Here is a 15,910-nt window from a genome sequence, read left to right on the forward strand (position 1 = left end):
CTTGGAAACTCCACTCATTCAATCCCAGGATTAAGGGTTAGATAATACTGGTTCATTTTTCAAAGAGCTCTGAAGCACCTAAAGAAGTCCTTCTATCTGCTTTGCTTTTCAACATGTGCATAAAACTGCTAGGGAGTTGAACAGTGATGCGTTCAGTCTGCTCGTGAATGGATGGTGCATTCCAGTGACGTGGTCTGTGACTATTTATTCTTAGGGCTCGGCTAAGGGTAGCTGAAGGTTTTGGTAGACAAGACTGCAGCAATGATGAGGATCAGCAGAGCTGGCCAGAAAAGGGGGTTTGGAGTCCTTTGTATACTATTAGTTTCTAGTAACACTGACTGAAGTGAGCTTTAGGCTCCCAGTCCTGATTTCTGTCTGGCAAAGAGGCTGCAGTTTTTGTTTTCAGTTACGAGACTCACCTTTCCTGTGGTTTTATAACACGGGGCACACTGCACGGTGTATTCTGCATGGGGCCAAGCCTTAAATTCATTTCCAAGACAGTGCTAGAGCAGAGTGCAAAGACTTCCTGACTGGGAGCACAGAGCACCAGATCTCCAGGGTCTCCCTGGCTGTTGGTGGGTGAAGTTGAAGGTGGTGGTTGGAATCTGTTGCATGCCATGTAGTCTGAGGACTGTCCACATCTCTCTTGAGTTTCTTGACCTGGGTGTTTCTGATGAAAGAGTCCACTTGGTGAGATGTGTTCTGTGAAGGCTCTGACAATGTCGTTTTTTCTCTTTTAATTTGGAATAGCTTAAATTCAGTGTATTTTTTTTTTCTAAGGGTGTTGAAAAAATCATCTGGTCATGCAGGGCCTCCAGAGAATGCTAAAGAAATTCTTCCTAGACAAAAGGAGAGGAGTGATCTGGGGCTCTGTGCAACTGATTCAAATGCTGCTGGGACGTTTTATAACTAGATATGTTATTGCGTGATTAAACATCTTAAAGTGGCTGCAGGCTTGGGAGAGGTGTTTTTATTCTTTTAGAACTTCATAAATAAATAAAAATAAATACATTGGAGGGATCAGGATTACAAGATATCAGTAGAACTGTGCTGTCTTAGAGATGCAGCATTACAAGCAAACTATTTTCCTTTTTGCTTTGTCTTTGTTTTATCTCCATTCTGAAAGAGTCAAATTAATGAGCAGTATTGAGCTATTTGTTTGGCAGCAGATGTCAACCGGCTATTGATTCTGATCTGAAGCAGCTGACTAAAGTGATTTAGTTGTTTCCAAGATAATATTTAGCACACAAGGAATTAAAACGAGGGGAAAAAATAGAAGAAAAATGTAAAAATATGCTTTAGATGAGATGTCTTACATGAGACTTATGGATCAGAGTCTAGTCCTCTGCTTTCACCAGCACTCAGCCTTTTGATAGACTTAACAAGCTCCATTTTGAAAGCAGGTAGCTTTTCTCCTACCTACTAATCTCATCGAAAGGCCATTACAGAACCTGATTGCCTTGATAGGAGCCCTCTAATTTGAAGCCTGAATTTATTCACAGCCAGTGTGTAGCTACGGGTGGTAAACTCTTCAGTTATATCTTTCCACCTGAGCTCTTTCTAGCTACTTATACAATGTATTTATATTCAGATTAGAAGTTTAATTTTTAGGGACTGTTCCCAAACACATTTCTAAGGGCTGTGGAGGAAAACACCATGACATAAAATACTACAGAAGAATTAGAGGCTGCTAATACAGTCTCTATGCTTCCTTCATAAAAACCTTTTCCTCCCTGATATTTACCTGCCTTCAAGTAGCAATTCAGGAAAGCTAAAGAACAGCTAAAGTCAATCCTTTGCCTTCCAGCCAGCTGAAGTCATTAATATCACCTTGCAGTGCCTGGTATTAGCTAGTTGCTTGCATAATTAGACCCAAATTGCCAGAAGGAAAACAAGTATCTCAAAAAAAAAAAAAAAAAAAAAAAAAAAGACCCAAACCCACCCCAAAAGCAAAAAACAAAACCCCAATAACTGAGTTCTGTTGAAAAGCTTCACATTTCATAGTACTTTTTATCAGGTACGCAAAATAACTATACCCAAAAAGCAGGTTTGAGGCACTTTTTAATACTTCTATTGATACCAGTTAAGAGCCAAAATCTTTATATACATGTAAACTGGCTGGTCTGCACTGGCACATTGATCCACCTAGTTGAGTGGCAAGCATAAAACATTACTTAATTGGGATGGTACCACCTTGTTGGCATTACAAAGGATAAAAATAAAGAATTAAAATAGTAAAGTGAAAAAAAAAATCATTTTGATTTTGACTTTCAGTAATGGTAGAATGAAAAAGGGTTGTCTCTGAGAAGCAGCAGCAGCAGGAGCTTCTTAATTCATTGTAAAATTTTACAGCTTGGAAAGTAACCTCATGATCTAAGTAAATCCTTGGCACTCTTAAGCTAGAAATACTTTCCTGGGGCAGTTGAATTATAACAGTGGGAAAGATACCTGTATATGTGTGGAATTTGTTTGTTTTTTGACTTTCTGGTCCCTCTTCAACCTGCCTGTGCTTGTTTTCTACATTGTATGTTTTATGATTTGTATTAATCCTTTTTCTCTGTTTAATTGTATGCATATTTACCATCTCGTCACGTTTCATTGGTCTGACAGTGATTGCTTGTGTAGTCACGATAGTCTGCAGGTTTTCTGAAAAATATTTTTCTCAACTTCTGTTTGTCAAACAATTATCTTCAAGTGTTGTACATCTGAAATAGTCCTAAAAACCTAGTTAATAAAACCAGATGGGCCATTTGGAGCCATTTCTCTCTAATTAATTGGATGTCAAGAAGATAATCATATCCAGAATTTGTTATTTAACAATAAATAATTTATTGCTAGGACCAGGCCAGTTTTTCTTAGACAACAACCAAACATGACATTTCCACCTCTGACTGTTCTCACTTCAGGGTTTCCTCTGATCTTAAAAATAGCATCTTGGTTTTGCATTTACTTATTACTGCCTCTTACTCTTACATTTCATATCCCTATTAGGGTGTAGTAACTGGTTGTAAGAAAGGCAGTGGTGGGAAGAGAAGTAACTGATCACTTCCTTACCTTTTTTTTTTTTTTTTTGATAGTCTGTGTTGATTTGTTGTGAGCTGTGTCCTTTATAAAACCTATTCGTTGACTTTTACATTCATAGGCCTTTGTGTCTTAGAAGTTGCAAATTCTCACTAGGTCGGGGGTGGGGTTGGGGTGGTTCGCCTCTGAAATCATCCAGTCTGTCTTCCCCATGACTGATTACATTATCACTTTTACTGTAATGGAGAAAATACTAAACAATGGAAGCATATGAAGATGGCTACAGTACTGGCTGGGAGGGGCTGCTGGTCAGCCCAGTCTGTCACCCTCCAGTGACCTGCAGTACGTAACACACTATAGAAGGCCCTTATAGCCTGGTAAATTTTTGTTTGAGGTTATAGCTCAAACAATATAGTGCATCACCAGAGTCAAGTATAAAAGCCACAACTGGTTGATTTTATTTATTGTATCTTATGCAGGTAGCACCGATGATCCTTTAGCCGATCTTTCTGAGGTCTTAAATACTGATGATGATATTCTTGGAATACTTTCAGATGATTTGGTAAAGTCTGGAGATCATTCGGGTATGTATGTTTATAAGGTCTCGCTGATATTTGTTTTCTCTTTCTCTATTATATATGTGTTTGTTGTGTTGTATCTATAGGTTATACTCGAGGTGGTTTCAGATACAGTTTTCATATTTTAAGAATACCTTGCTTCGAGATGATTTTGTTGCCTTCTACCAAAAAAAAATAAATCCCCAACCTTCTCAACATTTTTGTTTTACTTGGCTCTTTGCTTTGCTGCTTAAGAGAGAATAAAATGTAGCTGCCGTTGTCTATCATACCTGCGTAGCTTTTTTCAGCATGCAGCTTTTTCTTTACTTTTTTTTTTGTTTTGTTTTCGTGTTATAATCATCCATTTTATCTGGTTTGGGTCCTGTAGGTCTTGATTTATGCACTTTCCAGGTTGAGAACTCACCCTCCCCATTTGGTAAGAAACTAAACAATGGATGATCCATGGTTAGAAGTAGTCATCTTTCCTAGTGGTTTTAGCTGAAAGAACTGCATGTGTAGAAACTAGTAATCCTTTACTGTGTCACTAATTCATGCTTTCATTTTCCACTCTTTCTGTGGTGTTTGAGTCTAACACGACCTATAAATTCTGCACTCCGCATTTGAGAGTACTGCATAAAGTTTTGCTTACAGCTTTTAAAAACCTTCCTGAGTTTTGTGTTTCATGATACAAAATCAGACATTTTCTTGCTGCCACTGTTAATGGTAGCATTATTTCTAGTAATAGTGTGTAGTGTTTATCATAGTGGTATCTTTTGTAAATTAAAAGCATTTAAACAATGTGAATATATTAAGCATGAATAAAGCAGTCAGCATCAATTTTTTTGTTTCCACTGGATGATGATTCATCACCTGATGTAAAACATAGGTTGACAATAAGTAGAACAGCATGTTTCATTATTTTACATTTGTTTTTATTTGGCTTCTAATTCAGAATTGTATTTTAGATACTGAAGTGTGTAGTTTGGTCTTTCAAAGATCTTTCTCAGTTGAGAGATATGTTGACTTGTAAAGGATGTTAGAAAATTTATATAGTAAGTTATGTTTTCTCAGTACCAGCAAATCACTTTGTCTGATGTAACCCAGAATATTCAGTAGTTGTTTTTGAAACAGAAACTGCTACAACTTGTTTGATACTGACTACACTTCAGCAGCACTTCAGTAGATTTTTAATGTAATATTACAAGAATGTCTGGGGTGAACCTTAAGGTGCATGAGGATTAACCATATTGACTGCTAGCGTGATTGTTTTTAAAATGTGAAAAATAGTTACAGTGGAATTATATAATGAAAAATATACACTTAAAAACATGCTGTACCTACACTCAGTAGTCTTATTTCCCACTCTTCCAGTTGCATTCTACTCAATTAACATTCCTCAAACTGTACAGTAAACTGGAGGTAAATAGTGGGCAATTTTATTGGCTTATCTAATGAATGTCTTATTTTGCCTTTCGCATCTTAGAAAGTCTTGGTTTAATTGATAGCTCAGTTCTAGGGGAAAAAAAAGTTTAATGCTCTTTATTCTAAACCAATAAATGTTACTATTTATGTCTAACTTATTATTCTTTCTTCCTTCAGCTGGATTGGATATTGGTCCCATCTCTGATGATCCTTCTTCTCTGCCTCAGCCGAATGTCAGCCAGAGTTCACGGCCATTGAGTGAAGAACAGTTGGATGGAATCCTCAGTCCAGAACTAGACAAAATGGTCACAGATGGTAATTTTTTTGTCCTTGGTCTTCTAGAAGACTTAAGTAGAAATCTTTTATTTTTTTTCTCAAATTGCTTACCTATGTGCTGTAACATACCTATTTGGTCTTGCTTGCAGAATTGATTTTATTGCATTTTTTGATGATTACTCATTCTGTGCTGTCTTTACTTTGTCCAGGTGCTATTCTTGGCAAACTGTACAAAATCCCAGGTACATGTTCTAATCTTTGTTGTCTTTTATAAAATGTAGTTCGTAAACAATGATGGCCAACTCATGCATGGTGTTTTTGCAGAGCTAGGAGGAAAGGATGTTGAAGATCTGTTCACAGCTGTGTTAAGTCCAGCAACCACGCAGCCAGCTCCTTTGCCGCAGCCTCCACCTCCACCACAACTTATGTCTTTGCACAGTCAAGGTATGTTCCTTCGTTACTTCTAAAACAGCAGCCTGGTCAAGAGAGTTGTGCATCTTTTAAATACTGATGTGAAAGTAGGACATGCCTTACTTTCTGCTATTGTTAAATTGTGGAATCTGCTATGTTAGTTTATGAAATATTATTCTAAAACTGTTCTGAAGGGTCTATGTGAGTAACATACACGTAAACATCGCTAATAGAAAAGGACAGTTATTTTAGATTTTTCTGACATATTGGAGCTTTTATTTTAGCTGACGCTTTCATAGTTTTGAAATTTGTCTGTTGTAAAACGTGTGTTCTCTTCAGACTTCACTCTAATTACTTTTGAGTACCTCCTCAAGGGTAAGGAAGGAGTCTGTATGACAGTGATTTACTGAGTGTTAATTTCCTTTAAGGATTCAGTTTAACATATTAACTAGTCCTACCCAAATAACAGAGAGAAGGCTAAGTAATTTTGAAAGGTATCTGGGAGTTTAGTAGTAATGAAGAAAATAAATTCTAAAATTATCATGAGTTGATACGGCATATTCTTGCTCTTACATTGAAAGCAAGGGGCAGATGGATTTTGTTGTTGTTACCAGTATAGCATTATTTGTTCTTTTTTAGCAGTATGTGTGAGCATAATTAAATGCATTCTTTTCTCATCAGACATGATCTCTAGTGGATTTTCCCTGAACTCATGTAGAGAGTGCCCGTTCTGTTATATTGGTACTACAAAAAGTAATATGTAAATGGATTTCACCAGTGAATTAATCATAAGAAGAAAAATTAGTATTTTCCTAGTTGGATGAATTTCCATAAAAAGGAAAAACTTCAAAAAATCTTAGAAAGGAGAGATTTAAAGCAAATAATGAGGTGATTTGAAACAAAAGATAATACAGATATCACTGCTTGTCTCCTAGTTACTTGAGTACTTGGAAATAACTTCAGCATTTGAGTTCTGTGAGATTCTTGAACTTCTCCCTGTGGAACTGCCACAATTACAAAGTTTTAGATTTATAATTTGGTTCAGTTACGGTGTAATGATCCACATGTTTCTGTGAGATAAATGCTTCAGTAATGGGGAAGCGTGCATCAAGTTTCAGCAGTTTCAAACAAAATTAATGCTGTCTTCTCATAAAGACATGTGATCCTACAGTGCAAACCAGGGGCCTGATTCTCCATCTTGTTTGTTTGCCAGGTCTTCACAGTTACTGTATACTGTCTATTTAGCAGCCATAATAAAGCACTTTCTCTTAAATTTTGAGTTACTTTCATCCAAACTATATTTGCTGTGTAGCATATGTAAACTTATAGATCAGAAAACAGTCTCCTAAAGCATGAGAGTGATGCAGTGTCATCCTACAGATGCATCTAATTCCTGAGCTACTTCTGTGCTTGTAAGAAGATACTGGGACAACAGTTATAGTCGCACTTAAGTGACAGGGATTCAAAGGCCAGCGTTAGTTCTGTGTAGGAACATCTGCAAATACCATCTGCTGGAATGAATCTGCCTGTGCCCCATTTGTAATATTGTAATCAAATAAATAAAATTTTCTGCCTTTGTACTGCTAGGCTGGACATTTAATTAGAAAATGCTGATGCTCATTTGACTAGATTTATCTGTTTCATTGGTTACAAATTAGAGTGTTAGCGGATAATGAGGCTTACTTTGGTACACTGCTCAGGAGTCTCAGAAGAGGAGGTATTTAATTCAGGTGGCTAATGATAATTCTGCAAGGACTGAAAACAGCCTTCTCCATGCTTGCTGCTTGGATCTGAGTATAACAAATACAACAGACCGTTGGCCTTTAAGAACGTACCTCAGTATAAATGTGGTACCATAGCATGGGCTAATGCAAAACTTTTGGAAATCCATTTAAAAAAAAAAGATTTTTCAGACAAGAAAAAAATAATCTGTACAGAGATGTGATGCAGTAGGAAAAAAAAAACCCTTAAGTTTGTAGGGAAGCAATGTAAACTGATTTAAAATCTCTTCCAAAAATGGAAGGTCAGTACTATAACATTTTAAAGCAGTTAGTTTTTTGTTAGATGAGACATCATTTCTTCACTGAAAACTTCAGCTTCTTCCTTAAAAGCAGTCACCCTTTAAAACAGTATTTTAAACTTCTTTCCAGGAGAAAATGCGTTTCCAAGAGTGCCCCTTATGAATGGTCTGATTGGCCCTAACCCTCATCTCCCTCATACAGCTCTGACTGCTGGAGGTGGACTGGGCACTTTCTCTCCCATTACACAGCAACCATATACTGATGCCAGGTAAGTCCAGATGGGAAATAAAAAAATACCCATTGTGATAAATAGCATTTATCACTTGGGGGGTGTTGTTGGAATTAATACTGTGATATTATTAGTATTTAGCTACTTAGCTCTTGACAGCCACTGCAAAAATGTCTGTATTCTTGCAGCCTGTTCACTACTGAAAGAGCAAACAGGATAAGTACTTTGCTAATTGTTTTTTTTTTTTTCTTTTTGTACTGAGAGCAACCTGTCTAAATATCAAAACCCTGTTCTGATTTGTCAGGGATAAGAATCCAGCATTCAATCCAATGGTAAGTGATCCGAACAGCTCATGGGTACCATCTGCTCCGCCTTTGGAAGGTGAAGGTGATACAATGTCCAATGCTCAAAGGAGCACTCTTAAGTGGGAAAAAGAAGAAGCACTGGGTGAAATGGCAACAGTAGCACCTGTGCTCTATACAAATATCAACTTCCCTAACCTGAAAGAAGAATTCCCAGGTAAGTGGTTTACTGAATAACATTAAATATATTGTAACGATTTATGCATCTTGATTTGAAAGAATGTAAAATAGACTTATCAAAGCCTTGTGTATTAACACATTTTTTGACTGCAGACTGGGCTACAAGAGTGAAACAGATTGCTAAACTGTGGAGGAAGGCAAGCTCACAGGAGAGGGCTCCATATGTGGTAAGAACAATTACCCACCCGCGTTTGCATACTTGCAGCAAACATATATTTCATTCATGAGGTTTCATTTGTTTGTTTTTTTTTTTTAAATAAATAAAGTTGTAGGATTAGTGAAAGTTCACTTGAAAAATGCCTTTGTAATTTAACTTATAACTCTGAATACTTCTACCTGTATTCTTTGCTTTTCAGTCTCGGAATAAACTGCATTAGTATTGTGCAATGTAAAGACATTAGCTGACATGAGAGCATTTCTGGTTCCCACCATCTCTTTGCATTTGATTGATGCCTCAAGTTTTATTTGCTCTATGTCCTTCTGCACAAGATCTCACCGGTTTCTTCAGAAGGATAGTAACAAATCATGATACGACTTTCCTCTCTTTCATCGTCCCCTCTCGCTAGCCTCTCCTTTTTTTGCCCCATTAGAGTTGCTGAAGTCTTACTTGTTACATTCCAGAGGTTATGTGCTCACATCCCTACTTCCCTCATTTTCTTCTGTTCCATTGTTCTTGCCTTACTGTTCCCCTTCACTACTTACTCTCTTGTATTGCTCTGTGGTGGAAACTCTTTTGACATCATCTGCATTGTGGGGAGCATGAAGGACTCAAATTTTCTCTCCAAAAGTGTTCACCTTCTTCACAGTTTGAGAACCTATATTATTCATTCTTATTGACCTTCCCTGCCATTGTTAACAAATATACTTTTCTTTTAATTTCCTGTCACGTTTCCATTCTCTCCTCGTTCTCATCTTACCTTTGTTTCTTCACAACAGCAACTGGATAATCATTCTCACTTCATAGGTTTCTGTGGATTTTGCAGGGTTATGTTTTCATAACATAACATAACTCTTAGCTTTGCCCCACCTGCATTTTTTTAATGTAGTCTCATTAGTAAGCAGATTTGATTCCCATGTATGTTGATGACTCAAAGCTTAACAGTACCAACATCGTTTCCTGCTGTCCAAATTTAAAAATCCCCTTATCTCTCTGACAGCTTTTAGAGGATAAATCATTACCTCAAACTTAATGTGTGAAGTGGAGCTCTTGATCTTTCTGAACCACTTTCCACTTAAAAGAAAAATTCTTTATTGTTTTCTTTGTATCACTGAGGCATCGTTACTCTGCTTTTTATTCAAGCCTGTAACTTCAGCATCTTTGGACCTCTATGTCATCTTGTCCATGCTATATTTAATCCTGGTGATACCATCTGTGTAGTATTTATAAGAAACTGTCCACTTGGATGGGTGAATTTTTATCCAGGCAGTTATCACTTTACAATTATTTCTGTTACCGATTTTTTTTCATTGTTCTTAACAAATGCAGTCCAATTCTTGTGATGGCTATCTAAAAAGCAGCTGCAAAATTATTTCCTTCATGTTCAGAAGGAGGGTGCATGCAGGTTCACACACACACACATGAGTATTTATGTAGCAAGAAGCAGTTACCTCCTCCAGAAGTTACAGTCCATATACTCTTGCCATTCAGCTGTTGCTACTGTTCCTGGCATTGTGCATGTGAGGAGCTTCTGTGGTACCTCTCCTGAGGGACTTACACTCTGTGGGAATGAGTAAAGGCTACCTTAGAAATGAAATTCAGAAGAGTGTTTGTAGGTTTTACTGTAGACTTCTCACTTTCCTTAGTATGCGCAAGTCCCATCACTTATAGGGGAAATGTCACTAATTTTTCTGCTGCTGTGACCCTGGTGCTCTCATCCATGTCACTGTTTCATTGTTGGAGGGGAAGGATTTAGAGCCTTTTCTGCTAGGCCACCCCTACTTGACAACTGCAAATAAAGTGGTGAAAAAGATGATGTGAGGGTATGATTCAGAAAAGAAATCATATCCTAGATTGGTGGTAAAACAGACCCTTTCAAACTTCTGTTAGATGCTTTAAAGTGTCAGTATGGCTGTAAAATGCCTCATTGAAGAGGAATTTGCTGTTCTTCCATCCAATTTTCCCTGATCTATAAGCCCATATCCTATGTTTATACTGCTAACTTAACACAGACTGAGATCTATAGAGGCTATTTAATGGAGTTGACTGTATTTTTCTTGTCATTGAAAGTCTTCACATTAGTGGCCTTTATTGATCCAAACATCATCTGCTGTGCTCATGTCTTCAGATTGCAGACCACACCAATATGTGATTTGAAAGGTAAACTGGCAGGATTCATGCTTTGTTGGCACAGCACAGTACCTGAACAGACATTCCTAATGTATAGAAAACCTCTGCGGCTAATAACTCCATTGTTCTTTCCATGTGTGTTAAATGCAGAATTTCTATAGAGATTAAGTATTTTCAGTTTGGAATTCATTTTAAAGTGCAGAATTTTATCTGCGTAGGAACATAGGATCATAGAATCATAGAATCGTTTAGGTTGGAAAAAACCTTTAAGATCAAGTCCCAGCTGTTAATGTAGCACTAGCAAGGCCACCACTAAACCGTGTCCCTAAGTGCCACATCCACAGGGCTTTTAATGCATGTGATTAAAACAGGCTTTACAGGTAATTTGGTGATAGATTTTTGTAGAAATAACAGATGCACTGTTCACACTTAGCAGAAGAAAATAAGGCTAACTGCTTTTTTTTATATATATTTTCTCAGCAAAAAGCCAGAGATAATAGAGCTGCTTTGCGCATCAATAAAGTACAGATGTCAAATGACTCCATGAAAAGACAGCAGCAACAGGATAGTATTGATCCTGGCTCACGCATCGACTCTGACCTCTTTAAAGATCCATTAAAACAGAGGGAATCAGAACATGAGCAGGAATGGAAATTCAGACAGGTGTGTTGCATTAAGGGTGTTTTGCTATTTTTCTTCCAGCTTTTTACTGCGTCGTTGGAATCTGTTGTAATAAAATCAATTTTAATATTTCTTTATAGAAGAGTTTAAAGTCAGCCATTCTGCATAGGAAGAAAACAGATGCTGTCAGAAGATAAGCTGTTTAGTAAATGTTAGAAAACTTTGGTTTAAAACTTTGACTCTTAAATCCTACCTATTATGGAAATAGATTATTCTTTCTCTGTATGGCTGGCTGGTGCAGTAGTTTGGTTTTATATACCCTGTACTGCAGTAATCTTGTCCTACAGGCTACTGCTTCAGATGGGGCAGGCTGTCTCTCGGGCCCTGTTTGCCTCACGTCAGTGCTGCATCTGTCAGTAACTTTCTGTCTTCAGAGTATCAGTTTGGAAAGCAGTGCTGCTCTTTAGGCAACCTGGGGAATGCTTTTTCCCAGGCAATCAAGGTGCATGTCAAGGTAACTGAACTTTGCAAATAGCTAAACACTCTGCTTCCATTGCATTTAAACTTTGCAATTTACAATTATTTATAATTGATCTGTGACGTGTCCTAAAGTTTTAGTTACAGATTCGGTCATTAGAAAGATTTTGTATACCCTGGACTTACAAGTGTGACCTTTTTTCCTCGTAATTTTAAAACAGCAAATGCGGCAAAAAAGTAAGCAGCAAGCCAAAATAGAAGCCACGCAGAAGCTTGAACAAGTGAAAAATGAGCAGCAGCAACAGCAGCAGCAGCAGCAGCAGCAGCAGTTTGGTTCACAACAGCTTCTGAACCAGTCTGGCTCAGACACACCTAGCAGTGGGATCCAGAGCCCCTTAACGCCACAGACTGGCAATGGAAATATGTCTCCTGCACAACAGACATTCCATAAGGATCTATTTACAAAGCAGCCGCTACCTGCTACGCCTACATCAGCATCCTCAGATGATGTGTTCCTAAAACCACAAGCCCCACCCCCAACTCCAACCCGAATCCCAGTACATGATTCACTGTCTCAGTCTCAGACTCCTCAGACATCATCACAACAGATGTTTTCTCCAGGTTCCACAAACACGCGACCTCCTTCTCCCATGGATCCGTATGCTAAAATGGTGGGAACACCTAGACCAGCACCCCTTAACCAAAATTTTGTTAGAAGAAATACCATTGCACCCTTAGATACCTGTGCACCACAGTCATCCATATCTAGGCCCATTCAGGTAACTGAACCGTCAGGAAGCAGGCCTTCGCCAGTCAGGGATTCGTGTTCTTCATCTCCAGGTAGCAGTGATCCCTATGCAAAGCCACCAGACACACCCAGGCCTGTCATGGCATCAGAGCAGTTCTCCAAACCGCTGGGGGTCCCAAGGTCGCCCATAGTTATGGAACAGTCAGGGAAGGTTCCTTTAACAGCTGGAAGCAGCGATCCGTTTACTAAGCCGGCTCCTAGAACTGATGCGTTTCAGAGACAGAGAGTAACTTCTGCTGATGCATATGCACGGCCACCGTTGACTCCTACTCCTACTCCTGTTGATGGTAGCCCTGGACCTTTTAAAACGCCCATGCGCCCACCTCAGTCCCCACAAGATCCTTACGCATCAATGCCAGGTACACCAAGGCGCGTTGCTGTCGATCCATACGAAAGGCCCGCTTTGACACCAAGGCCGGTGGATAACTTTTCCCACAATCAGCCTAATGATCCGTACAGCCAGCCTCCCCTTACTCCCCATCCTGCAATAAAGGAGACTTTTGCCCATCCACCCCGGATAGTGCGGCAGCAGAGTGATTCTTTCGCTCAGTCTGGAGCCATTTCAAGGGCAGCTTCTCAGGACCCTTACTCCCAGCCTCCAGGTACTCCTCGGCCAGTTGCTGATCCTTATGCCCAACCTCCAGGAACTCCTCGTCCCACCACAGTTGATCCATATATGCAGCAACCACCAACACCAAGACCTGCTCAGCCAGCAGATTTATTTGCCCAGTCCCCAGCAAATCAGAGACACTCTGATCCCTACACCCAACCTCCTGGAACACCGAGGCCACTTCTCAATGATCCTTATTCTCAGCAACCAGCAACTCCGAGGCCAGGGATTCCAGAGAGTTTTAACAGACCTGCAGTGTCAAGGCCAGGACTAATACCAAACAGGGATCCTTTCCTGCAGACGCCGCAGAACAGGTTGCAGGGCACTTTTGTCAGGCCATCAGATCCATGTTCTCAAACTCCCAGACCTGCAGGACCTGCAATAACTGATTCCTTTAGCCATGGTCCCACTGCTCCAGCACGTGACCCGTATGATCAACCGCCAATGACTCCAAGACCTCAGCCAGAATCTTTTGGAACTGGTCAGCTGGCCCATGATGCTGCTGAACAGCCACGGCCTGGATCTGAGGGCACCTTCAATGCATCTGGAAATTCTCCAATGAGTTCTCAAGGACAACAATTTCCCAAGGTTTCACAAGTTCCTGGCCCGGCACCCACTACAGGGGTTACAGATACGCAGAATACCATGAATATGTCTCAAGCAGATACTGAGAAGTTAAGACAGGTGAGAAAAATGTTTAATACTGAAGGTTTTAAAATTTTATAAATAGAAGAATGTCCCTCATTCTTGTTAATACTTGAAGTTTCTTGCTATTAAACATAGCTATATAATGTAGTATTACCTTCATTCACTTAGTGCTATCCAGGAGGACCAATTAACATACTACAGTATATAGAATATAGAACATGAGTAATTTTAAGGAGTTTGAACAAGATCCAGAAAGGAAGCAAAGGCTGTCTTTGAAGCCACTGGAGACGTAGATGATTGGTCTGTAATAGCTTTTTTATCTACAGTGTGTGTGGGGGGGGTGAATACCTTGAAAGGACAATTAATTCTGTCCTATAATAGATGAGATGTAGAACTGATTGTCAGTGACTTGTTAATTGACTGGAAAAGGGAGTATAGGCAAAGATCTCAGACTAGACATGGAACCATCCAGTTGGCTGCCATACTGAGGTGAATCCTACCGCTGGGCACTGCTCTGGAGGGACGTTCACTCCAGGTTTTTGTCAATGTTTGGCAAACAGCTCTTGCTGAGAAATAAAATTACATTCAGCTTGTGGAAAGCTGCTCAGTCTTTTGTTTGGAAGAAGTAATGGGAACAATTGGTAGTATTTATCGTACAGTTTCAGAGTAAATTCTGTAGCTTTGATGTAAACCTCCTGCTGAATTTTCTGCCGGTGACTTCAGGTGACCTGTAGTCACCTTTCTCCCTCAGAATGCAGTTTTTCATGTGGTAAAAGGGCCTGTATTACTGGAATAGAAAAAGGAAGAGATTTGCTTATGTTAATTGGTAAAATGGGTTCAAACTATACACTTTAAGAAGAGGTCTGGAGTTCAAGTTGTGTTACCAGCATCTTGCAATATTTGATCCCTCTTCTAATTTCTGAGTTGATTACGTTACAGTATTTTTCTTTAGCAATTGAAGAATTTTTGTCCTCCAAAAGGCTTAACGTAGCAGACTGTAACACTTCAAAAATCTGTCAATTGCACTGTCAAGCGCAATATTTTTTTGTGTGTTTTTTTTTTTTTTAACAGCGCCAGAAATTACGTGAAATTATTCTACAGCAACAGCAGCAGAAGAAGAATGCGGTTCGTCAGGAAAAAGCCTTGCAGGATGCAGCAGCTCCTACCCATGCAACTCCTCTTCAGCACTGGCAGCAAGACAACTTAAACCAAATTTTTAACCGCCCTCCTCCTCCTTATCCTGGGAATATTAGGTCATCTGTTGTCCCTCCAGGTGGGCCAAGGTTCACTGTATACCCAAAAGACCAACGTGGACCGTTTCCTGCTGATGGGCAGTTCAATAGACCCCAGTTCCCAGGCGATATGAATGCCATGGGGATGAGACCTCATGGGCTTAGGTAAGCTCTTTGATCTCTTAAACCCGGGGTATTATGGGGGTAATTCTACATTTACATAAATTGTTAGAGAAAGGGTTGTGGGTTTTTTGATAAAAATCATGTGTTGTCTACAGTAGCTGGTAAGTCAGTATGTACAGTGAGTTTTCCTGTAAGTAGCGTTAGAATGTGTGTTTTACGTGAACGCTGTTTTATACTGTCTTTTATTGGGAGTTAATCAGAAATAAAAATGGGGAAACAGCAATACCTGTGAAAACTGTGACCTGAAAGATCTTGTTGCCTGTGGTTCCAGGGCATTGCTTTTTCTTTTTCTTTTTTTTTTTAAAAAGTGACTGACTTTAGCTTTGATGTCTTAATAACGAATAAATGTACTATACTTGTTTGCGTTTATAATGAATATGTAATCAAATGTCAACTTCTGTCTGTGCCATTTTTATAGAGAATGCTATGATGTAAAGTGAATGCGAGTATTGGCATACATTGTCATCTCAGGAATTATTGTTCTCGGTATTTTGGATTTATTGTGGTAATTTCTAAATCCACACATTTTTTGTGCTGAGTTGCATTAATACATAGTATATTTACT

The 15,910-nt window shown here is 39.0% G+C and overlaps 1 protein-coding gene across 14 annotated transcripts in view; it reads left to right on the forward strand.

Moving 5' to 3' along the window:
- KMT2C (lysine methyltransferase 2C) overlaps positions 1-15,910 on the forward strand; it is a 198,498-nt gene that overhangs the window by 153,203 nt on the left and 29,385 nt on the right. For 12 of the 14 annotated variants that reach the window (XM_040593317.1, XM_040593307.1, XM_040593312.1 and 9 more), the window contains 11 exons: positions 3,501-3,605; positions 3,967-4,014; positions 5,178-5,315; positions 5,486-5,518; positions 5,601-5,720; positions 7,838-7,976; positions 8,242-8,456; positions 8,573-8,646; positions 11,247-11,429; positions 12,086-13,966; positions 15,002-15,327. In XM_040593317.1, the coding sequence (XP_040449251.1) occupies positions 3,501-3,605; positions 3,967-4,014; positions 5,178-5,315; positions 5,486-5,518; positions 5,601-5,720; positions 7,838-7,976; positions 8,242-8,456; positions 8,573-8,646; positions 11,247-11,429; positions 12,086-13,966; positions 15,002-15,327 (3,262 nt within the window). The remainder of the gene's footprint in view (positions 1-3,500; positions 3,606-3,966; positions 4,015-5,177; positions 5,316-5,485; positions 5,519-5,600; positions 5,721-7,837; positions 7,977-8,241; positions 8,457-8,572; positions 8,647-11,246; positions 11,430-12,085; positions 13,967-15,001; positions 15,328-15,910) is intronic. The other 2 variants (XM_040593316.1, XM_040593314.1) reach the window with 2 other exon arrangements.

This window comes from Falco naumanni, chromosome 4 (assembly GCF_017639655.2).
Source record: "Falco naumanni isolate bFalNau1 chromosome 4, bFalNau1.pat, whole genome shotgun sequence".
Classification (NCBI taxonomy): domain Eukaryota; kingdom Metazoa; phylum Chordata; class Aves; order Falconiformes; family Falconidae; genus Falco; species Falco naumanni.